Here is a 25,096-nt window from a genome sequence, read left to right on the forward strand (position 1 = left end):
AGTTAGGCTGTTTGTGTGTATGCACGTGTATGTGTATATGAGTGCGTTCGTGTGTGACCGAAACAGTAACCGGCAAACATAGCAACAGGACATTGTAGGGCAGGGTCTGGGAAAAGGGGAGGAACCCGAAGGTACTGACAAGCCCAGACCAGACTCCCCCGAAGTGAGCAGGCAGCAAAGGCTGAAAGTGCCAGCTGCCTGGGCACTCACGGACCCCACCCACGGAAACGATGCCTTATGAGGAAGCTAACCTGGGCCACTTACCGACGACCTGCGCAGGCGTGGCTTGAGGAACCGCCCATTGTGGGTGGAGCCACCCGAAAGGCTCCGATCGGGGGCGGGAACAGGATCGGCCCGCGGGCTGGCGCCAATAGGCTGCCGCAGAGACAGGGCGGGCTCTGCCAAGGGACGCGCTGCGGGGCGGTCCTGCGCCTGAGGCTCTAAGAGAGGGAAGGAACACTCCTCCGAGCTCCGCGTCGCGACGCGTAGGTTTGCGGCGCCGTCTACCCCAGGGGCGGGGCCGGAAGCGCTACGTTTTGACCCCCCGAGTCCCTCTGTTCCCGAAGGGGCTGCCGTCTTTCTCCCGACCCGCTCTGCCTCCTCTTTTCCCCCATTACCGGGAGACCGAAGCCCCCAGCCAGGGCGGGGCGGCGCAGCTCGAGCTCCCGGACCCGGAAGAAGCGCCATCTCCCGCCTCCACCATGGAGCCCACCGCGCCGTCCCTCACCGAGGAGGACCTCACTGAAGTGAAGAAGGACGTGAGTAACGCAACTGTGCCCAGGGTGGGCGGGTGCGGGCTGCAGCCCAGCGGGCGAGGGAAGCGGAAGCCTGGAGTCCGAGGACAAAGAGGATCCTCCAGGTCCGAGGAGCGGAAAGTCCTAGCACAGGAAGACTGTGGCGAGCCCTGTATCCGAGGGACCTTGGTGGCAGTGGTCCTCCAGTGACCTGTCAATCCAGGTTTTACGTCGCTAAACGCAGAGCTTGGGCTTTGTTGCCCAGTGGAGTTTTGATTCTTGCCCACTCCTCACCCATCCCCTCCTGCTTTTCCCCACACTGTGTTCTTGGAGCTGCTTCGTCATGGACCGGTGGCTCAGATTCATCCTTGAGTCAGGCTGCCTAGGCTGCTCTCTCAGCCTGGAGCGAAGGCTGTACCAGGTGAAGGATCCCAAGCAGTGGACCAAAAATGTGAAGCTCTTTTGCATAGGGGGCTTGAGGAAGCTCAACAGCTGAAAGCACAACCTGGAATTCCCCTAGTAAGCAGACGCCCACATATTTAAATTGGGGTTGGGGGAGTGAATACACGTAGCTGAGAATTAATGTACAGGTAAACGTCGACAATACTCAGTAGCTAAATTATGCTCTTCTCGGATGGTGCAGAACTACATAAACCTTCATATTTATTTGTAACGAATGGCTTTGTTGAGATAGGACATTCTTTTTCCTTTGCGTTTACTTGTTTTACCAGATGAGACCTGTATGAGTATCACTAAAATACTTTATGTGAATTCAAATTAAAAACAGAAACTCAACATGAAACGTGTTCTTACTGAACACTGCAGTACTTTCACAAAGTCATTTTGGTGAACTGGGCAGGATGGCAACTTTTTAAATGTTCATCCACTTCAAATCCCTTCCTCTTCCCTGTAAGCTTTATTACACTGTACTCACAATTGGTGTGACTCACCAGCAGAAGGAAACTGGATGTGACTGGGAGTTGTGCTTAGTTTCCTTATTCAACAGAGATTTATGGAGCACTTACTATATGGAAAGCACTGGCCTTGGGTCTGGAAGGATACAGAAAAATGAAGATCAGTTTCCTACTTTACATTCTAGTAGAGATAAGAATGGAACATAAATAACTACTGTAGAATAAATGTTGTCTTATTCATGGTGAGTGCCAGTAGAACCTTGAACTTCCAATAGCTAGTCCTCCTATGTTCCAGATGCTGTGTCACACAGTTTACAATGTTCCCACTTAACCTTCACAACAACCTCTAAAGAAGATAATTGCCATTCCCATTTTACAGCTAATAAAACAGGAACTGAGAAATTACAAGTGGAAGGAAATAAGATCTGTATATAAGTACAGATGTGAAGAGGGGCTTCCAGGTCTTTGTTTTTCTCTGTCAGTTCATTGATGTTATCTGTCTTCAGGATTTCATTTTACGCCTATATTAGAAATGCGTAACCTTGAGGAAACCATGGATGGGTTTCAAAAGGTCTATAAAAAAAAACTACGTGCATGCTTTTTTCTTTGAGATTTTTTTCATGATATTTTCAAAATGTTTTCTGATCTTAGTTTTAAAATTATCCACATATTTGGACTTCTCTCTCTCTCCACTCTAGGTCCTTATTTCCAAATGTCTACCGGAAATCTACTTTTACATCCTACAGATTGCTCACCTTGTCAAAAAATTGAGTTTTTTATTATCCTTTTCCCAAAGTTGCTTGCTATTGCTGCTGCATTGCCTTTCCTGATGAATGGTGTGCTACCACCCTTCGCCTTGGGACCTCCCACTTCTTTAGTGTCTCCCCCTTCTATCTAGTTATTTGTCTCATTGTGTTGGTTGGATTTAGTTCAGTTTAATAAATATGGATTACATGCTACTGTGAAGCTGATACTGTGGTTGGTTCTAACAGTTCAAAAATTAAAAATGAAGACACAATCCTAACTTGAAAAGAGCTCAGTTTCTTGAGGGGAATCGTTTTAAATCACAAAGTAAGTGCAGTGAGTTTTACATTCATCTGAAACATTAACCGCTTGGTGCTCTGGTAAGGACGGAATATACAGTGTTGGCTAAAACATACCTTGTAGCTGTCTGCTTCAAACAGAGATGTTAGAGTTTAAAACAAATAAATATATTTGTTTTTATTATGGCAATTACTATGAAGGAATCAAACAGTGCTAAGACAATAGTAGGGGAAATCGACTTGAGATGGGATGGTCAGGAGAGGTTACATTTAAACTGATTCCTGAAAGATTTGACAGAACTGAGGGAAGAGCATTCTAGGCAGAATAGAATTTGTCAAGGACCTAAGACATACAAGACCTTGGTGACTTGGGGAAATCGGAGGAAGGCAGAGGGTAATCTGAAGTGAAGTTAGGAAGGTGGGCTAGAGCCATTTTCATGAAGAGCCTTTTAGTAAATAAAGTATTTGGCGTCCCCCCCCCCCCCGCCAAGTAATGTAGAGACATGTTGAAGAATTATGTTGTTTAAAGATCCCTCTGCCTGTTTCATGGACTGAGGAGAACAAGAATAAGAACAGGGAAGCCAGTGAGCAGGCTTTTGGAATCTATAGAGATGAAAGATGATGATGATTTGGATCAGGGTGAAGGTAGTGGAGATGGATGGAGCAGGAGAATTCCAGATGCAATTTCTGAACTAGAAAGGATAGGACCTGGTGATGGATTGAACGTGGGAGTTGAGGAAGAGGATATAATTAGATTAGTACATGGAAATGTCCTATCAGCAATTACATCTGCAAAGTTAAAGATCAGAAGAGAGATCTGAGCTAGAAATGTAAGTGTGGGATGGAATGATTTTACCTAGAAAGCTGAGAGCTAGAAGAGAAAAATGATTTAAAAACCTTTAAAGAAAAGAGTTTAAAAAAGTGAATTGTTAGCTTGAAAGTAGGGTAACAAAAAAGAAGAAGAGAAAGTGATTGAAAACTTGTGTCCACAGAGATGGGAAGAAAACCAGGAGAGTGTGGTATTCATGTAACAATTTTATTGTTTCAGGGAGGGAGTAGTCAACTGTGTTTATGCAGCTGAAAAATAAAATGCAGATGGAAAAGATTTGTCAATAAGGGGGTCATTGGTGACTTCAAGAATAATACTGGGACAGGATAGAAGTATCTGGAAATGAATTTTGAGATAAGGTGAAATAAGTGGAGTCCTGGTGTATAGAAAGGTGAAATGTATACACAAGGTGCTACAAGGACAGAAGAGGGGGTGCCTAACTCATTCTGGGAAGTTAGGTAAACCTTTCCAAAGAAGATGACCACTGACCTAAATCTTAAAGGATGAATAGGGGCTTTAGGGTCTGATAAAAGAAAAGAAGACAAAAAATACCTAAGGAAATGTAGAGAGACAGATAGTTTTAGGTAGAGCATAAATTTTCAAGACAAAGGTAATGATAGATTAAGTTGGAGAGGTAGGCAGGAGCCATATTATCAATGAACCTTGTCTTCACTAATTAGTTATTATTACTTACTGTGTACAGAGACTATGCGTGACCTTCATATATAGTATTTGCATTTAGTCCTCCTTTATGTCCTGTGAGTTAAGTTTTTAATTCTTATTTTATCAATAACATACCTGAAGCTTAGAGTGGTGAAGTAACTTGGGCCAGCTCTCACAAGGGTGAGTACTAGATTCAAGATTTGAACTGAGGTTGGTCCAACTTTAGAGCCATGCTCTTAACTTCTCTACTATTCTGCCACGTAAAGGAACTTTATCCTTTAAGACAGGGCAGAACATTGTTTTTAAAATTGTTTTTAAATTAACAAAATTTCAATATTAGAATTTGCTGGGCACAGTGGCCCACCCATGTAATCCCAACAACTCAGGAGGATAAGGTGGGAGGATCACTTAAGGCCAGGAGTTCAAGACCAGCCTAGGTAATGTAGCAAAGATCCCTCCTCTACAAAAAAATAAAAATAAAAATTAGCTGGGCATGGTAGCTCACACCTTTAGTCCTAGCTACTCAAGAGGCTGAGATGGGGATCACTTGAGTCTAGGGATTCCAGGCTGCAGTGAGCTATGATCAAGCCACTTCTCTCCAGCCTAGGTGACAGAGTGAGATCCTTAAAACAAGTTTAGTAAAATTCATATAATACTCCAGATTTCCATTTTCTCTTGAAGGAGAAATGTTGAGGAGGGGGAAGGAGGTAGTAAGTGCAGCTAGGTTTCTATTGTTAATAATCCATGCCAGATATGATAAGGACCAGGTCCTGGACATAGTTATTTGCTTACTCTGTGCTTTTCCAGTATTTGACCTACAATCTTTTTTTTCTGGGCCCTATCTCGTTGTTTTATAATTATTGCCTGTGATATTTATCGTTTTCCCACCTAGACCATGAGCCCTTTGCATGTAGGATTCAAATCTTGTTCATCTTTGTATACTCAGTGCTCAACACTCGGCATATTAGGAATTAAGATATGTAAAATGTTTGTCATGTGAATAAACAAGTAAATGTTGAACTTCAGTAGACCAAGAACCACAGGAACCCTTCACTTAGCCTACTTTCCTGACATCATGTACTAGGGTACTTGGCCTTCCATTACCTTTGTCATCATTACTAACATATATTGATCACTTACTGTGTACCAAGCACTTTTCTAAGCACTTTGCCTATCTTTATTCCTCATATAACAGTCAGCGGAGGAAACAAGCACAGAGGAGTTAATTACCTGCCCAAGATCGTATATCTAGTCAATCGAGGAGCTCAAATACAGTCACCGATATCAAGTTATTAATGCCATTTATTGAGATCAACATGGGTTTTCTGCTAATTAAGCTCTCAGGCACTTCTCAAGTCTAGGTTTGCTTTTTTGTGGTGTCCTTTTTCTTTATTTCTTTCATTTTTCCAACACTATTCCCCACACATCTTTCCATCTCCCTTCCACCAAGGCCGGTTCACTGAGTTAGAGTGTAGTCTTTCCAGCGGACTCCAAAGACAGATACATATGGGCTCTTTCAATTTAGGGTTTTGTTTTTTGTTTTTAATAGTTTTACTCTAAGGAAATGGAGTAATTAATAACAAACATGAGAAAGTTACAGACTGTGAGACCTCTCACTTAGTTACTGGTCCTGACTAATTCTGGACTCGTTGCTAACTGATAGCTAAAATGTACAGTAGTCGTTGCCCTCATCTTTACTCCCGAAGATGGCCCTCAACAGACCTCCCTGTTTCCAAGGACCCAGGCCCTCTAGATTCAGCCGGTCCCTCCTCACAACAGCCTGGTCTTGGTTTTTAGGTTTGAAGGTGAGATCAAAGCAGTGAGGAATGTCTAGGACCTACTTGTGTCTACTTGGACCTTCATCTTAATTAGCATGCATTTTAGAAGGCCTGAGCCGCCTGACTTTAGGACATTATCTCACACCAGTTAAGATTGCCAACTAATAGTCACCTATGTGATTTTCTTAGATGTTATAAAATAACATTGAACCATATTTTATGTCTTTTAGGCCTTAGAAAATTTACGTGTATACTTGTGTGAGAAAATCATAGCTGAGAGACATTTTGATCATCTACGTGCAAAAAAAATACTCAGTAGAGAAGACACTGAAGAAATTTCTTGTCGAACATCAAGTAGAAAAAGGGCTGGAAAATTGTTAGACTACTTACAGGAAAACCCAAAAGGTCTAGACACCCTTGTTGAATCTATTCGGCGAGAAAAAACACAGAACTTCCTGATACAGAAGATTACAGATGAAGTGCTGAAACTTAGAAATATAAAACTAGAACATCTGAAAGGTAAGATATCTTACTTATCTAAGAGTTAATTTAAATGTAACAATGCTTTTTAAAAATGCAGAGCAGGCCAGGTGCCTACATTTTAGGAGGCCAAGGCGGGAGGATTGCTTGAGGTCAGGAGTTTGAGACCAGCCTGGGCAACATAGCGAGACCTTGTCTCTACAAAAAATAAAAAAAATTTGCCAGGCATGGTGGTGCATACCTGTGTTTCCAGCTACTCAGGAGGCTGAGGTGGGAGGATCACTTGAGTCTGGGACATTGAGGCTATAGTGAGCCATGATTGTGCTACTGCACTCCAGTCTGGGCAACAGAGCAAGACCCTGTCTCAAAAAAGCAAAACAAAAAAAACCAGAAATGATCATTTGGCTTTCAAAGAGTTTAAACTTCAAAATTATATTCAATTTGCATTTATTTTACCTTATATGACCTTACTACATTGAAAAAGTGGAATATCTGTCAATATACTGCATTTATATTCATTTAATACCATTTATGGAAAACGTAACTATTATGAAATCCCTGTATACATAAGGATTTGTTTCTAAAGTCAGCAGAATATAAAATTATTCAAGAGTAACCTCTGAAAATACTGTACATCGCACATAAAGAACAGTATTTAGGCAAAGTATTTTAAAAGTCCAACTCTGCTAGTTTTTCTTGTGATCACCAGTTGATCGATCACAAGATGAAGTAATCGGCACTTGTTTATAGGAATCACGTTGCATAAAATATTCGTGACTTGAAACTAGTCTGGCAGGATGTGAAAGCATGGAAACATTAAGAGAATAGCAAATTCACCTGTCCCATTTGACTCTCACTCCAGAATATACACTCATTGATTGGAATATTGTGTGGAATTGCCTACACAATTTAAATCCCCAACCCCCTCCTTTCTCTGTTCCTTGCTGTCTCTCTCTCTCTCTCCAGAACACATAAATGTGCATGTGACGTTCTACAGCTGTTCTAGGCATTAGGGATACAGAAAAGAATAATTTAGGGTTCTGCCCTTAAGGAACTCATAGTCTGTAAGTGTCCCCTTGCTGGGACACATTACAAGTTTTCCCTTTTGAGCCATATCTAAGAAAGTAGTTTCTATAGCATGGAATAGACATGCTGACTGTAAGGTTGAAAAACTAGTGGAAGAAGTGACATGTAAGTGTCCTTTATAGACTATGCAAGTTTTACCTAAAAATTGTCAACTCAGGGTTTCTGTGCCTGTAAGTTGAATATTTGCTAAGCCTAACAGAAGGGTAAATTGTATTTGTGTTTATTCTTTCAATCCTGTGGATAATGGTTAACTATACCCCTTGGATGTGATAAAATTCTTTGATGGTATCTAAGTTGTTTTCTGCTGTAGCAATACCTGAGACTGGGTAACTCATAAAGAAAAGAAATGTATTCATTTCTTACAGTTCTGGAGGCTGGTTAAGTCCAAGTCCATGGTGCCAGCATCTGGCAAGGGTCATCCATGGTGGAAGGGCAGAAGATGGAAGAGTGAGGGAGGGCAAGAGTGTGAAAGGGAAGAAAAAGGAGTCGAACTCCCAAAATAAGTAACCCATTCCCATGATAATGGCATTAGTCCAGGGCAGAGCCCTCATGACCCTGTTGCCTCCCAAAGGCCTCAGCTCCTAACACTGCTGCAGTGGCAACCAAGTTTCCAACATGTGAAATTTTGGCAGATACATTCATACCATAGCTGTTGGGAACAACCACTGTCATTTGAGTAAACTATGAGGTTGAGAAACAGGACATTATCTATTGAATTGTAGTTCTCAATTTCCCACAAAGTAGTCCTGGAATGTTGGACATGACTTAACTGTCCTGTGCCTTTTTTTTTTTCTATTTTTTTTTTTTTTAAAGACCGTCTTGCTCTTGTTGCCCAGGCTGGAGTGCAATGGCACGATCTAGGCTCACTGCAACCTCCACCTCCCAGGTTCAAGCGATTCTCCTGTTTCAGGCTCCAGAGTAGCTGGGATTACAGGCACCTGCCAACACGCCTGGCTAATTTTTGTATTTTTAGTAGAGACGGGGTTTCGCCGTGTTGGCCAGGCTGATCTCGAACTCCTGACCTCATGTTCCGCCCACCTCGGCCTCCCAAAGTGCTGGGATTACAACTGTGAGCCACCATGCTCCGCCCTTTTTTCTCATTTTTAATAATAAGAGACTATCCTAGGTGACCTCTGAAATTCCTTTTAGTTCTAATATCCTATTATTCAAGAACTAGCCATTGCCATTGATCAACAGATAGAATTTTAGCATCTGCCCTGTTTACATTTTGTTTTTATTGGCTAATATTTTTTGTACCAGAATACTAAAGAATATTTATTGTGAAAGCTATTTCTTATTTTATAAAAAATTTTAGATGGTTAAGTTTATATGTACACTGTACCTTAAATAAGAATTATAACATGTCGTTTAACTTCCATGAGACTATTTTCTTATCTAGAAAATGCAAATAATAGTATACTTCATGGTTGTTGAGAAAAGCAAATTAGATTTGAAATAGATTATGACAGAAATTATAAATTGCTATTTAAATTTTGATTGTGGGGTAACTAGCTTGTAATCTTTAACAAGTCACAAGATGGACAGTGACTCCATTTTTTTTAGTTACTTTTTCATTTACATATGAATAATTTTATTGTAGGACTAAAATGTAGCAGCTGTGAACCTTTTCCAGATGGAGCCACGAACAACCTCTCCAGATCAAATTCAAATGAGAGTAATTTCTCTGAAAAACTGAGGGCATCCACTGTCATGTACCATCCAGAAGGAGAATCCAGCACGACGCCCTTTTTTTCCACTAATTCTTCTCTGAATTTGCCTGTTCTAGAAGTAGGCAGAACTGAAAATACCATCTTCTCTTCAACTACACTTCCCAGACCTGGGGACCCAGGGGCTCCTCCTTTGCCGCCAGACCTGCAGTTAGAAGAAGAAGGAACTTGTGGAAACTCTAGTGAGATGTTTCTTCCCTTAAGATCACGTACTGTTTCACGACAATGACACTTTATTGCCTTTTAATTTTTAATGATGACAAAAAATGTTTTAAAAAATATGAATCTTTTTATAAAATGGCTGTAATGATTTGTTTACATTTGATACATGTCTTTTAAAATGCGATGTAAGCATACTTTGTAAATAGGATTTTTAGAATTAAAAAAGCATGCTTTTAAGATAGCTAATTGTAAATCATGTTGATCATGTACTTTTTAGTAATTTCTTTTTTTCCTTTTTAAGGTCTTTCACTATTTTTTAAAATATTTTCTATTTTAAGACTGATTTTAATAGGGAATATATCTCTATTTGAGAATAGACTCTTACTGGGAAGAACATTTTTTCCTCAGTGCATTTGTGCTTGAAATTTTCAGTCTAATAGTCTTTGCCAGTCATTCAGCAGCAAATTTTCAGCATTAAGCTGTTCCTGTTCAGTAATAAAACCAATCACTGATGGGAAAACTGCCAATATAGAAAAATAAAAATAAAAAATCTCTTTTCCACTCCATATAGGCACTTAAACAGCCTTTTTTTGAGACCGGAGGAACACTTGATGGAGTATGAGCCACCTCAGATCTCAGTTTGCCAACATTCATTTCTAATTAACATTACTAATTATACTACTTTGTTAGGATTTTCACATTCTTGGTTTAATCATTTTCATTCTTAAAGACAAATATCTTGGCCTAAACCTCAGTTATTAGATGTAATTTGATGAGGTATTTTTCTCTCTCTTTTTTTTTTTTTTTTTTTGAGACAGAGTCTTGCCCTATCGCCCAGGCTGGAGTGCAGTGGCTTAACCTGGGCTCACTTCTACTTCTGCCTCCCATGCTCACGTGATCCTCCCTCCTCAGCCTCTCAAGTAATATAGCTGGGACTACAAGTGCGTGCCACCATGCCTTACTAATTTTTGTGTTTTTTTATAGAGATGGGGTTTTGCCATGTTGTCCAGGCTGGTCTTGAACTCCTGGGCTCAAGAAATCTACCCAGCTTGGCCTCCCAAAGTCCTGGGATTACAGACTTGAGCCACCTCGCCTAGCCTGATGAGATTTTTAAAAAAATATTTTCTCTGTACTTTTCATTCTCTTTTAATGAGGACCAATGTACAGTTGAAATAACTAGAAAAAATTATTTTTGGTGTGTGTGACAATTCTGTTTTTAATGCTATAAGTGGGCCATTAGCCAGATTTGTCTTTTTGTTATATAACAAAATTTGACTAATTTTACACATTTATAAATCTTATGTTCTCACTGTTTTTATTTAAATTACAATTTATCTGTTTCCTGGCATCTGTCTCCTATATATTTCCATTATTAATTGCAAAAATGTAGAAATTGAAATTTTCCTATTAACAATAAAATTTTTTTAAAGTAGTGCTATTTTGGAGTTACAAATTTTCAATAGGAAGTATCTAAAAGTTTTTTTAATATGTGCCAATATTTATAGAAAACATTACTTAAGATTGTGAGATCGAGTTCTATTTCTGGATGGACTGATGAATTTATCCATCATGAAGAAGATTGGCATATTAGCTTTAAAATTTTTTAAAGATTGGGTTTTTTTAGTGTAAGCATTTTCTAAGGATTATAGAGAAATGTTTCACCTCCAATGCATAGCAAAAATAGTGGTGTTAGAAAGAAAATAGGTTACATTTAAGGAAGGTGATTTAAAAAGCAGAAGCAGACTTTAAAATTCAATTCCTGGACACCTTTTTAAAAATTGAATCAAAGATTATAATTTAGATATACAATAACACCTATATATAGATTAGTTTTAACACTGAGTTTTCTTTCAGACTGTTTTCTAACTACATAGACAATAAGATTAAGGTTGGCATAAAGCTAGGTTTGTGGGTTTTTGACTTCTACAAAATCTTCTTTTTTTCCTTTTAGCCCTGAAAACTAGCCATTGCCAAAAGTGTGTAATTTAGGATAACTGACGGGATGCAATTTGTTAACTAAGTTCATTAATGCAGCAGTGAAAAAGTTACTTTTCAGGGATACCATATTTATCATAATACAAAAATGTTATGTATATGTATATATTATTAATACTTTATTTTTGGAGCAGTTGTAGGTTTATAAAAAAGCAGAAAATACAGAGTGTTTCCAAATACCCCTTTCTCAGTCAGTTTCCCATATTATCTTGCACTGATGTGGCACATTTGTTATAATTGATGAGTCAGTCTTTTTGTTTGTTTGTTTGTTTGTTTTGGAGACGGAGTCTCACTCTGTCACCCAGGCTGGAGTGCAGTGGCGTGATCTCGGCTCACTGCAAGCTCCATCTCCCAGGTTCATGCCATTCTCCTGCCTCAGCCTCCCAAGTAGCTAGGACTACAGGCACCCGCCACCACGCCCGGCTAATTTTTTGTATTTTTAGTGGAGACAGGGTTTCACTGTGTTAGCCAGGATGGTCTCGATCTCCTGATGTCATGATCCACCCACCTCGGCCTCCCAAAGTGCTGGGATTACAGGCATGAGCCACCAATCTTTTTTTTTTTTTTTTTTTTTGAGATGGAGTCTGGCTGTCACCCAGGCTGGAGTGCAGTGGTGCAATGTCAGCTCACTGCAACCTCCACTTCCCAGGTTCAAGGGATTCTCCTGCCTTAGCCTCTAAAGTAGCTGGGATTATAGGCGTGTGCTCCCACGCCTGGCTAATTTTTGTATTTTTAGTGGAGACAGGGTTTCACCATGTTGGCCAGGCTGGTCTTGAACTCCTGACCTCAGGTGATCCACCCGCCTCAGCCTCCCAAACTGCTAGGATTACAGGTGTGTGCCACCACGCCCAGCCTGATGAGTGAATCTTGATACTATTGTTAACCCAAAGTCCATTGTTCATATTAGGGTTCACTCTTTGTGTTATACAGTCCTGTGGGTTTTGACAAATGTGTAATATCATGTATCTGCCATTATGCAGAATAATTTCACTGCCTTCAAAAGCTCATGTGCTCTGCATATTCATACCTTCCTCCCTCTCGTCTCACTCCCAACCCTGGCAACCACTGATCTTTTTATTGTCTCTGTAGTTTCATCTTTCCCAGAATGTTATACAGTTGGAATCAAAGTATGTAGCTTTTTTCAGACTGGCTTCTTTGTCTTATCAATGTGCATCAGAATTCTTCCAGGTCTTTTCATGATGAGTTCACTTTGTTTGTTTACTTTTAAAAACTTGCCAAGTTCACTGGTGAGAGGGGGAGAAAGAGTAGAGCAAGGACTGTGACTGCCTGTGACTGAACAATCAATTGAGATAATTCACTACTTTCAGGGGAGGGAGAGTTCACTTTTGAAGAGGTGATTTGTCTTTAGTCAGCATATCACTCATTGTGTGCAATGTCAAACACTGGTAAAATACGGGCAGGCCAAGATAATGGCAGTTTTTTGTTTATTTGTTTTCATAGATAGTTTTTTATTTTAAATCCAATTTATCACATTTTTTTCTCATGGCTAGTGATTTTTGTTTCTTGTTTAAGAAATTTTTGCCATCTCAACATCCTGATAATATTCTACGCTTTCTTTTGGAAGTTGTTTTAGTTCCTCATTTAGCGCTATAATCCATTTCAAAGTAATTTTTGTGTATGGTATGAGGTAGAAGTCAAGTCTTAACAGCTACCATCTTTTTACCTAAGCAATGTAAAAAGGAGGTGGAAGTTTCACATTCTAGTATTATATTGTATCACTGGATAAATATATCCACTGTTGACTTTGGAGAAAAAGCAAACCAAGAAGCAAACTCATCTACAGTTTTTAAATGTAATCTTATGAGGGCTTTCTGAAAGGAGAACTGAATTTAAGGACAGATAATATGCAAAAAACTTGAGTGCTGCGGCTAAAATCTTCATACTGAATTTACCATACTATTTAATTACCAGAAATATTTCTTTATTTCAATGGCTCCCAAATTTTGTTGTCCATTTTAGAATCAACTGAGGAGCACTTAAAGATCCCAATCTCCAGCCATACCCAATAAATCACAATGTTTGGTTGTGGAAGCCAGGCATCAGATTTCCGGGTGATTTTCAGCAGGCAACAAAGTTTGGAATCCACAGCCTTACTAGATGCCAAATAATGAGTTTAGTGTTTCCACATGTGTGATCTTGTTTCTTGTTTTTTAATCCTAATAACAACCTGCAAGGAAGGTTTTATTGTCTTTTTTTTTTTTTTTTTTTTTTTTACAGATGAGATACTCAAGATAAAGTCAATGATTTAAAATCACACAGCTCTTTAGGATTAAAATCTAGGGCTGTTTGACTCTTAAGCCTGTGTTCTTACACAACACATGTGGGAGAGTCCAAAAATAAAGAAAATGAAGATAATTCTAGTTACCATGGAGACAAAATAAGGCATGAGTTAAAAAGTAACTTGGAAGATACTTGATAATAATATTGTAGAAGGCTTCTCAGAGCAGGTGAGGCTTTGAGCAGAGACCTAACTCATAAAAAGGAGCCAGCCATGGGAAGTTCTAAAGGGAAGAGTTCCAGGCAGAAGTAACATTGAGGTCAGAAGCCCTGAGGTAGGAATGAATTAGTGAGAGAACCTGGAAACATTAACATCTTATTAGCAATGAGCTCACCTAGCACCCAGACCTTGGCTTCTAAATACCATTCTCCATTAAAAGGAATCAAAGTTCCTTGGAAATGGCTAATTTCAGTGCAAAGTATAAGATGAGCCTGAAACATCTTGTTTCAGGAAGCAGACCAAGTGATCAAAGAATTTTGGGGAGGACATGTCCAAAGAATGCAGAAGCCTGCTTGGAGGGGCTCCCACTGGCCAAATCAGAGAGAATTTCAACATCAAAATAAATAATAATGGATTATAACTCATTTGATAAGAAACCATTAGTTAATGCTAATATAAATAAATGAACAGACTGGGCATAGTGGCTCATGCATGTAATCCCAACGCTTTGGGAGGCTGAGGTGGGCAGATCACTTGAGCCCAGGAGTTCGAGACCAGCTTGGCCAACATGGGGAAACCCTGTCTCTACTAAAAATACAAAAATTAGCCAGGCGTGGTGGCAGGTGCCTTAATCTCAGCTACTCAAGAGGCTGAGGCACAAGAATCATTTGAACCTGGGAGGTGGAGGTTGCAGTGAGCTGAGATTGTGATACTGCATTCCAGCTGAGTGATGGAGTGACACTCTGTCTCAAGCAAAATGAATAAATAGACAAATAATTTGGAGGAGAATGTGATGTTGACAAAGTCTCTAAATACCTCACTACAAAAATACAAAGGAGGAAAAAAGTAACTACAGTGGAGAAGCCTGGGAGATACAACCTTAAACAAATCAAAGGTAAAGTCATCAGTGCCAGGACAAACTGAAATCATGTGCCTTCTGGTAGAAGGCAGTGAGAAGACCATAATACCACTTTCATAATATTCTTGCCAAAGATTCATAACCTGACTCAAATCATTAGGAAACATGAGACAAGAGGAATTGTTGGCAGCTATCTTTGTAGATAATCTGCTACAAAAATGCTAAGTTTAAGGAGCTTATGAGACATTGAAGTAGGAAACTGCATATAGGAGTTTGGTGTTCAGGAAGACTTTTGGACCAGTTATGTAAATGTGGGAGTTATTAGCATAAACCAGTATTTAAAACCTTGGAACTTGGTGAGTTTGCCTTGAAATGGAGGGTAGACAAAAAAGAGGAAGGCTCAGAAGTGAGCCTGAGATGCTTCTGCATCTAGAGGTGATACAGAGAAGACAACAGAGAAAACTGAAAAGGGCCCTGTGAAATAGGAAGAGAACTAAAGTGTATGATCTAGTGAAAGGCAAGAGAAAAGCATTTCAAGAAGGCAAGTATCTTGTTGAAAGGTCAAGTAAGAAGTGGTCTTTGGACCAAGTCTCACAGAGACCACCGATGGTTTGATAACAAGGACTCATGTTGCTCAAACTGAGTACCTCAGTCTCCGAGGCATTCAACAGTGAGTCCGTTTTAAAAGTTACTCAGAGTGTCAGTTTTACTCAGTAATAAGTAATTCTAAATATTTTTGTCTATTAAAAGAAAGCTTTATTAAACACAACCATGCAAAATTTCCATACATTTTCAAGATCTTGTATTAAAAAAAAATACATATGCCCATGGGACTTTGGGCCACAAGTATCAGCTCAGTTTCTGGAGGAACTGGAGACCCAGGTCACTCTTGGGCAATTAACTGTGTCTATATGGCCAAGCCCCAATAAAAACTCTGGACAACAAAGCTCCGGTGAGTTTCTCTGGATGGCAGTATTCCATGCATACCATCACGTGTCTCTGCCAGGAGAAGTGCATACTGTTCACAATTCCACTAGGAGAGGACAACTGGAAGCTTTGAATGTGGAACTCTGCACTATATGCCTCTTCCCTTAGTTGTTTGGTTCCCCCGCCCCCCCCTCCCCCGTGTTCTTTTGCTGTAATAAACTGTAACCATGAGTATAATGGCTTGCAGTGAGTTCTGTGAGTCCTTCTAGTAAATTACCAAACCTGAGGGTAGTCTGAAGTTTGCAAAACCTGAAATTGGTGTCAGGAGTGAGGATGGTTTTGGGGACTCCCAAACTTTGCACTTTGAGACCATCATTTTCCTCTGCCAACATAGGAACCTGGATGAGAAAACTTGAGAAACACTTATCTAGACCCACACCATCATAAATTATTATAATCAAAAAATATTTATTAACCACCTGCTCTGTGACAAGCACTGCGCTGCGTACTAGGAATCTAAAAATGAGCAAAGCACGGTCCAGCTTCTCCCCTCAAGGAGCTCATAGACATTGTACCACAGGAAAGAGGGAGTGAACAAGATAGTTATATAACTCTGCCCTGGAGCCTACTTCCAGGGAGGAATGGCAAGTTATGTGTACGTGTGAGTATCTAAACAGGCAGGCATCCTTAAGTGAAATCTAAATTTTTACACTGATAACTTCATTTGGGTATCATTCCTATTTAGTTCACCAGAAGGAGTCAAAGAGTTCTAGTTTCCCTGAATACTAGTCATATGGTTACACGATTTACCAAAAGAAGGAACAAAAATGCAGAGAAAAATTATATGAAAAGACAGGTTACGGTTCCAGTAAGTGGTTGTTTGAGGCCCCAGAAAGATACCATATGGAAAATTTAAGATCCACATGGTGGTTGGGTCTAGAATTTGGGTGGAAAGATTGGGGTTGAACACTCAGATTTGGGAATCATAGCATAGTTAATGCGGTGGAAAGGGATGGGCTGAGTTGCAACTTTGTAACGCCCTTTAAAATGTTAGAAGCATCACCGAAAGATAGTACAATATGTTGGGAAACACCAACATTTAAGGGCCATATGGAGCAAAGCAGGCGGAGAAGAGGCTGACAATGAGAAGCCAGAGAGTTTGGATGACCCAAGTGGTGGGCTATGATCCAAGAGTTTTATCAAAGCTGTTCAGAGCTCACTTGAATGACGTCAAGCAGGAAAGGATTTAGTTCTTGGCTTGGGGGAAGTCCACCACCCCTAGAGGTCTTCCATGACAACCTAAGGAATCACACTGAGAGTAATTTTTATTTGGAAGACGAGATGCAGTGGATCAGGAAAAAATCCTACCCTCTCTGGGCAAGGGCTAAAGTGGAGTGACAGCGAAAAGACAAAATTCTTAGCTTTTCTATGCCTTTAGTAAATGCTATCGAATGCGGGAAGTTTGGCTGGGATCCCTGGCTCATGAGCATACTTCGTCTCTTCTCAGAGCTCTTCAGAAATGAGCAAAAGCAGCCCCGCCCCTGCTTGGCAACGTGCCGGGCCCGCCTCCAGCCTCAGCCCCTTCGCTAGGAAACAGGAGCGAGGCGCAGCCGCCAGGGGGCGCAGAGAGCAGGCTTATTTGTAAGACTTGGGGCGGGGCCACGCGCTGGGCGGGCCCTGGCTTGACTTCCGGTTTCCGGCTTCCGGCAGAGTGCTGGGTCGTCGCTGGCAGCCGTCATGGCAGCGGAGGAGAAGGACCCTCTGAGCTATTTCGCGGCATACGGGAGCAGCAGCTCAGACTCCTCGGACGAGGAGGATAACATCGAGCCGGAGGAGACGAGTCGCAGAACCCCGGATCTGGCGAAGTCGGCGGGCGGCTGTAGGAACAAGGCGGAGAAGCGGCTCCCGGGACCCGACGAGCTGTTTAGGAGCGTGACTCGCCCGGCCTTTCTCTACAATCCGCTCAACAAGCAGATAGACTGGGAGAGGCACGTCGTCAAGGCGCCTGAGGAGGTGAGGTCCCCGACCCCGTTTCCCGGTCTCGGCCCCGGCCTGCGCCCCCTTCCTCCTGAGCCCTCTGCTGGGGACCTGCTGTCCGTTCCCCCACACGCAGTCACCCCCGCGGGATGCCGCACCACCCCCTTCCACCTCAAGCCCTGGGAAACCTGGCCCCCTCCCCCAGCCTGGTGGGTGTCAGACCGGACCCGCAGCCCCGCCCCCTTGTGAGGAGACCCAAACCTCCGCGCTCGGTGCCCCGACCCCGCGCGGCGAGGACTAACGGTGGTGACTCCCCCGCCCCCCCCGCTGCAGCTTCTCCCTGAGACCCCTTCCCTTTGACGCCGAAGTGCCTGCGGTGCTGCCTCCAAGACAGTGTCTGCTGCAGCCTCCTGAAGGGGTCAGCCTTGGCGTAGTATCTCTGAGACTGGATTCTTCTTTGGTAACTAAAAGTTATTAGCTTTATTCATATAGGGAACCCTTTGGCTTTTCACTTAACAGTATTGTGATTTTGATGGAAAAATGTGTCTTTCAACCTTAAAGAAAAAAAAAAGCCTGAACGATAAGCGAACGGCAGGGAGTTGCATGTGCCCACGTCCATCATAGGAACCTCGGTTCGTCACAGTGCTTCTTAATGTGCTTGCTTAACAGCCTCCAAAGGAATTCAAAATATGGAAGTCAAATTATGTACCACCTCCTGAGACCTACACCACTGAGAAGAAGCCTCCTCCTCCAGAGCTTGACATGGCAATAAAATGGTCTAACATATATGAGGACAATGGTGATGATGCCCCACAGAATGCTAAGAAAGCTAGGCTTCTACCGGAAGGGGAGGAGACGTTGGAATCAGGTAAGGAAAGTCAGAATCCCGTGGTAATCTATTTTGATCCCCGTGATGGGCTTTAAAAAATGAGATATTTAATGAATGAAAATTAAATCTAGCAAATTAGCAAACTAATTTGATGGTCTTTGGATACTTCTTGCTCTGCTTTTGAGAAAGATCATATATATTTGGCTTTAACATGAAGTCTCTGATAGCTAATAGTTGCTGTGTTATTAATGAAAGATCATAATGTTCAGGCTTTAAAGTGAAATATCTGGTATCTCATCCAGTAGTCTGTGTTTTATGAGGCCTTATTATTAGAACACAAATCAATTCATGGATTCTTGTGACTGGCTGCAAAGTGCCGAAGGCTTAATTTTCTTTTTTTTTTTTTTTTTTTTTTTTTTTTTTTGCGTCAGCGTTTCGCTCTTGTTGCCCAGGCTGGAGTGCAGTGTCGCGATCTCGGCTCACTGCACTCTCCACCTCCCAAGTTCAAGTGATTCTTCTGCCTCAGCCTCCAAGCAGCTAGGATTACAGGCGCCTGCCACCATTCCTGGCTTTTTTTTTTTTTTTTTTTGGGTGGGAGGGTTAGAGATGGGGTTTTACCATGTTGGTCAGGCTGGTCTTGAATTCCTGACTTCATGTGATCCATCTGCCTCGGCCTCCTAAAGTGTTGGGATTACAGGCGTGAGCCACCGCGCCCGGCCGAAAGCTTCTTTTTCTATTAAAGCAGTTGTGCTTCAGAGCTAAAATTATTATGACAAAATGAATTTAACTGAGCATTACTACATAGTAATAGGAAGATAATGACTTAGTTGTTTTACTTTAGTTCGTAACAGCATAATTTTATCTCTTACTTGGACTGTCACAGTAATCTTTGCCTACACACTCTTATCCAATCTGTTCCATCCTTCACACTGCAGCTAGTGTTGAGTTTCTAAAAGTCATATCTGATTATATAACTTGCCTGCTTAAAACCCTTCAATGGGATAGAGTCAAGGCCTTCTATTGATAGGCCCTTTCTCCCTGTCCACAGTCATTTTTAATGGCCCCTTTCTAGCGCTTGAAGATCTTGAAATCCAGAACTGAATTTTATGGTTCCCTGCCTTTCAGTATATATTGCACCTTATTCTGGAGTGTTCTTTCTTATCTCTGGCTAGTAAACTCATTCATCTTTCAAAATCCAACTCAAAAGAAGAAATCTGAGGTATCACCTCTAATAATTATTTGCTCCTCTGTACCTTGTTTATGCTAATGCTGTTGATTGCCCTCATCACTTGTATGTGGTTTTTTAAAAGTCTGTCTGTTTTATGATGAGTTCCTCAAACAGCAGGATTTGAAGTGTTTATGTTTGTATCAAGTACATTGTAAGTATTCAGTAGATAATTGTTGAATCGAACTAATGTTTTGGACCATTATTTTTAAGAAAGAGTATGCCATTTTTGTTAAACAGATTTCTGATCTTCTAACAATACAGGGGCTACTTAGCCACTTTTTACAGTCATGCAGGGAGTGATGTTTTAAGAGAAAGGAGAACTGACTAGCGGGAGTTCTTTCTTTAATTTTGATTCTACCTAACTTTTCCATTACTTTTGCTGACTTTCAATATGTATTAGAAGTCAACAATGAAGGAGCCTCTTCAGTAAGTGGCATCTTTTTGCAGACCTAAAATGATGTGAACATTTATAATACCTCACATTGTACAATCTTTTTCTTTTCTTTTTTTTTTTTTTTTTTGAGAGGAGTCTCGCTTGGTCACCCAGGCTGGAGTGCAGTGGCACTCCATCTTGGCTCACTGCAAGCTCCACCTTCTGGGTTCACACCATTCTCCCGCCTCAGCCTCCCAAGTTGCTAGGACTACAGGCGCCCACCACCACGCCCGGCCAATTTTTTTGTATTTTTAGTGGAGACGGGGTTTCACCATGTTAGGCAGGGTGGTCTCCATCTCCTGACCTCATGATCTGCCCGCCTTGGCCTATCAAAGTGCTGGGATTACAGATGTGAGCCACCGTGCCCAGCCAATCTTTTTCATAATTAGTAAAAATATATTTGCTTAAGTAATCTGTAATTATTACAACACCTTGTGAAATAAGAGAAATGTGGAAATGATAGCTTACATCACTTGTCCAAGGTCACAAAACTAGAAAATGCCAAGTTCTAAAATACACACTTTCTCACAGTTTTCTTATTACTCCCAGCAACCTGATACAGAAGTGCTACATGACTCACTATTACTATTTTACAGATGATAGAACAATCTCAAATTAGAGAATTTTCCCAAATTCATTCACACAGCTAAAAAAGAGGCAGAGTAGTAGGCATTCAAATCCAGACCTTTAAATATAAATTATGCCTTATTAAACTGGTATTTGGTCTCCTGCTGAATAGCTATTTCTCAACAGTGTTTGAGATACAGATATTCTTCTGTAGGGAGAATGGCAGTAAAGATACTAGGGTTGATACTCAAACTAGATTTCCATAGGCTGGTGCTCTCACATTTTTGTCATTATGTGGAAAAAACCAGGATTATACACCAGGGCAAGCAAGCAAGAATTATCTTTCTTCCAGCTTAGCTTTTAAGTTAGAAGGAGTTCCAAATATATGATAAGTAACACTGCTATTTACATAGATAATTTCTGTCTTTTTGATCACATGATGATGTGATGGTCCTTTGTCAGAAAACAAATACAGGCAACATCAAATGACAAAAAGACCCACTTTTAGAAGTGATTTTTGCCATTTCAGATTCCTATATCATAAACCCACTGTAAAATCAATTTATGTCATAATTTTTTAGCCTTTTTTTTTTCATTCATAAAATATGTATCAGAAACTCTACACTCTAATCCAAATTTTAGATTATCAAGTTACTTTTTTATTTTGCTTCCCCATTCTGCCCTTTGGCCTTTTATTGCTGGTTAACATCTGTCTTCCAGTTACGTTAGAGGAAGAGCTGGGAAAGGTTCAGAACTCATCACTGAGTCTTGCTGCTTATCAGCACTTCTGGTTTTAGTGGTTGTAAAACGTAAGTAAGCAAAGCTTAGTTATTAGTTGTAGCTTTGTTGACATGTATAATTAATTGTAAAAGCATAATTAATACAGTGATTTTTAGTTTACGTTTTTAGAATTTAGAAAGTTTGTTTATTGATGAGTTAAACTTACTTAACTTGAGTGATTTGAGTTCCATAATAAAAAAAACTGTTTCCTCACCAGTACATCTATACTATATGAGACGGAGTAAAAAAGCTCAGTAAAGTTGATAAATGAACATTGCTCAGATTTTTTCCCCCTACTCTAGTTTATAAAGCAATGCCTTGTCATGACACTAGATGGCATAGCACTTCTGCTCAAATCACTGATGGCCAGTTATTTTTCAACTTCAGTAGTTTGTGGTTTTGTTATTCAGTTAATTTATTTGTAATAAGTGGCAAATTAAAAGCAAAAATATCTCAGTATCTTCTAAATGTATGTTAATGCATAGTGAATATTGTAAACTTAATACTTTCCATTTCTATATTATCACTACTGAAAATCTCAAAGGACGAGCTTAGTGATAATTCACTCCAGTTAAAAAGCAAAAGGTGCTGGGTGCGGTGGCTCACGCCTGTAATCCAGCACTTTGGGAGGCCAGGGCGGGTGGATCACGAGGTCAGGAGATCGAGACCATCCTGGCTAACACGGTGAAACCCCGTCTCTACTACAAATACAAAAAATTAACTGGGCGTGATGGCAGGTACCTGTAGTCCCAGCTACTTGAGAGGCTGAGGCAGGAGAATGGCGTGAAGCTGGGAGGCGGAGCTTGCAGTGAGCCGAGATTGCGCCACTGCCCTCCAGCCTGGGCAACAGAGCGAGACTGCGTCTCAAAAAAAAAAAGTAAAAGGTTTGGCTTGTTTTAGTGGTATACTATGTTACTTGGTTTGTAGAGCCAGTGCTTTTGTGTGAACATGATAAACTACTGATTAAAACTTTGATTTGTAAATTCCTGGGGTGCGTTGTTGATCTGAATTGTATTTTATTATTTTATTACACTGCCTACGTAAATCCATAGTGCTCTGTGAAGCATATGAATAACATCACCATGCTGTGCTTGAAGAAGAGTGAAGATGAATGGTACTGATTGTTATCTGTGTCAATAAATGAGATATTCTGATTATGGTACAGTTAGCAGAAGGGAATTAAAGGCTTAAGACTTTAAGTATATTTCCTTCAAGGAATGTGTGATTTGATGTCAGTAGTTCCCCACATTTTTTAATATGAAGGCCCCTTTCAATATCAAAATATTTTATAAATCTCCACTTGAGGACCTGTTGAACTTTTTGAGTATCTGTTGATCAAGAAAATAAAGTCAAAAGCAACAATTAATTAGTAATGTGCTCAAAATAAATTTGTATTTTATAAATCATGACATCTTTTCCATGTTACTCTGTCTATTTGGAGTTCTTAATACCACACATTTGTTTAGGGAGATGGAATTAGCAACTAGTCTGTGCTACCCTGTATTTTTTTTTAACCATGTAGTTGGATATTTTAAAACATTGGATTAAAAAAAATTTTTTATTCTATTTTAATTTTTTAAATACTAGTTTTAAATATTCGTTTTAAAATACTAATAAGATTTTGGAAAGGTGTAAAGGACATTGTTTTAATGTAAGGCTCTTCTCTAACCTCCCTCCCCTCTCCAAATTCTCCATAATATGAAGTAGCAAGATACATATTTTTCTGTTGCTGTTAGAATGTTCTGGCTGTCCTAGGAATGGGAGGGGGAGGGGGGCGGAAATTAGAACTTAGTACGTGATAAAATTCCAAATAGAGATTTGGAGAAACCTGTTTGTGAGTGCTTTTTAACCTCAAAATAAGGATTTGGGGTGGGTGGAGAAGGTGATGGGGAAAAAAGTTGTTTTTGGAGGAGAGAAAGCAGATTGAAAGGAGAAGGACAGCTGATAGCCACTTAAATAATGTCATGGTTAGATTGATACCTATTTTTTGTAAAAAGAAAACAATATGTTCCATTATTACAAAGCATTGATTGTATTTGAATATACACAATGTAAATACTATTATGTAGTGGTATCCAAGGGAGAGAATACAGTCATGAGTTCTTAGTTTCTGTTTTTGGTTTGGCCAATAAAGCCCCTTCATCATCCTCCTTTTCTGCTTATCACTAGAGACAGAAACTAAAAACCATGGCTTCAGGCTGCTAAAAGCCTAAAACAAAACAGCACAACAACAACAAATAAGGCAGGTTGGATAAGCTTGCTGAGTATTTGGGAGCCTTTTTCAAAAGTCTGATTTGGGGGAAGTCAAGTCACTTATTTTAAGCTACCTTAATATAGTGCTAAAGAGTCACTTTGTGAATTTTGTATGGCTGCAATTGAAAAAAAAATTGCTCACTTTCATTTGCATTTAAAAATCAGAGCTCTAAAAGTTAATTCTTGTTTTTTATTGGGAAACTCTGAGAGAAACATTAGTTGATGAGGGTAATAATTTTGGTATAAAGCCAGTGAAATTTTAATGCTTAACATGTTGGGTTTTTTTAAATTACTGATCGAAACTCTTCCTTTTCTATTTAAAGATGATGAAAAAGATGAGCATACTTCTAAAAAGCGCAAAGTAGAGCCAGGAGAACCAGCAAAGAAGAAAAAGTAGAAACAAATGACCAGAATTTCTGGACTGCTAAACTTGTTGAAATGTTTCTTTGGACAGATTAAGTTGATATTGTGGGTTATTATGCCACATCTCCATGAAAGTGCATACGTTAATGAACTAATAAGTATTGCCTCAAGAACTTTCCACTGTAGAATTCTTTTTTAATTTAAAACATGTATGTATTTAAAACTCAAATGGTGACTTGTGATTGTGAAATTGATAACACTTGGATGCATTCTTGCTCTCACAGAATTGGTGACATGCTTTTGAGAGTTTTGTCACATGTTGACATGCCAATGTTCTATAAACCTTTTATAAAGGAATATCTTTTTAAAGTAAATATATTGTAATGTACTGTGAACTTGTAGGGTGCTTTTCAACAGTCTTTGTACAGTGTAAATAGATCATGGAAATAAAATTACTTATTCAATATTACTATTACTGCATAACATTAACATTTGAATGTTTGTCTGTGACAAGTACCCTATTTGTTATGTGACATTTTAAGTTGTAATAAGTATTACCATTTAAAGAGTGCCTCCCGTGTTCCAGGTGCTTTGTGCATATGTTTTCTCTGATCCTTAAACCTAGCAAGGTATTATTAGTATTCTCATTTTTTAATAAAGAGTGCTTGAGTAGCTTGTCTAATGTTACACAGCTAGTGAGTGATTCATTTGGAATTTAACTTGGGACACTTGACCTCCAAAATCCTCACATTAAACCACCTGTCCATCAGTCAAAATGTAGTCATCTTTCAAGAATGACATCAGTTATCATCTCTTCCAGGTACCTTTCTGTTGTACCTGGAGATCTGTTAGTGGAGGTCTTTTCCTCTCCTGATTGTATGACTGTACTTGTCATCTGTGCTTTATGGTTATTCATTAATTTCTTTATTAAATTGTAAGTTTACAGGACATTCAGTTAAATTTGAATTTCAGATAAATAATGTTTTAGTGTGTTTAGTATTCAGGACATAT

At 39.9% G+C, this 25,096-nt stretch overlaps 2 protein-coding genes across 5 annotated transcripts; both read left to right on the forward strand.

Annotated features, from left to right (window-relative positions):
- Positions 1-458: 458 nt before the first annotated feature.
- On the forward strand, positions 459-10,846 carry BCL10 (BCL10 immune signaling adaptor). Its single transcript, XM_005542846.5, has 3 exons — positions 459-758; positions 6,192-6,480; positions 9,128-10,846. The coding sequence occupies exons 1-3, from the start codon at positions 702-704 to the stop codon at positions 9,481-9,483; spliced, it is 702 nt and encodes a 233-aa protein (XP_005542903.1). The 5' UTR covers positions 459-701; the 3' UTR covers positions 9,484-10,846.
- Positions 10,847-17,363: 6,517 nt separating this feature from the next.
- Positions 17,364-24,772, forward strand: C1H1orf52 (chromosome 1 C1orf52 homolog). Of its 4 annotated transcripts, XR_012418204.1 has the most exons (5): positions 17,364-17,668; positions 17,966-18,092; positions 18,302-18,500; positions 22,522-22,583; positions 24,046-24,772. XR_012418204.1 is itself a non-coding variant. In XM_045368026.2 (4 exons), exons 1-3 carry the CDS (start codon positions 17,393-17,395, stop codon positions 22,542-22,544), a joined length of 498 nt encoding a protein of 165 aa, XP_045223961.1. In that variant the 5' UTR covers positions 17,364-17,392; the 3' UTR covers positions 22,545-22,583; positions 24,046-24,772. The 4 variants fall into 4 exon arrangements, 2 of the variants coding, with proteins under 2 accessions (XP_045223961.1, XP_005542904.2); XR_012418203.1 differs by lacking the exon at positions 22,522-22,583; XM_045368026.2 differs by lacking the exon at positions 17,966-18,092.
- The last annotated feature ends 324 nt before the right edge of the window (positions 24,773-25,096 follow it).

The sequence above is a fragment of the Macaca fascicularis genome, chromosome 1, assembly GCF_037993035.2.
Source record: "Macaca fascicularis isolate 582-1 chromosome 1, T2T-MFA8v1.1".
Classification (NCBI taxonomy): domain Eukaryota; kingdom Metazoa; phylum Chordata; class Mammalia; order Primates; family Cercopithecidae; genus Macaca; species Macaca fascicularis.

Excerpts from the sequence above, each read along its gene's own strand:
- BCL10 (XM_005542846.5), top strand. The coding sequence starts at position 702 with ATGGAGCCCACCGCGCCGTCCCTCACCGAGGAGGACCTCACTGAAGTG. Across the intron at positions 759-6,191 it reads TCACTGAAGTGAAGAAGGAC|GCCTTAGAAAATTTACGTGT; the intron begins GTGAGTAACGCA and ends TATGTCTTTTAG. Across the intron at positions 6,481-9,127 it reads AAAACTAGAACATCTGAAAG|GACTAAAATGTAGCAGCTGT; the intron begins GTAAGATATCTT and ends ATTTTATTGTAG.
- C1H1orf52 (XM_005542847.3), top strand. The coding sequence starts at position 17,393 with ATGGCAGCGGAGGAGAAGGACCCTCTGAGCTATTTCGCGGCATACGGG. Across the intron at positions 17,669-18,301 it reads TCGTCAAGGCGCCTGAGGAG|CCTCCAAAGGAATTCAAAAT; the intron begins GTGAGGTCCCCG and ends CTTGCTTAACAG. Across the intron at positions 18,501-24,045 it reads GGAGGAGACGTTGGAATCAG|ATGATGAAAAAGATGAGCAT; the intron begins GTAAGGAAAGTC and ends TTCTATTTAAAG.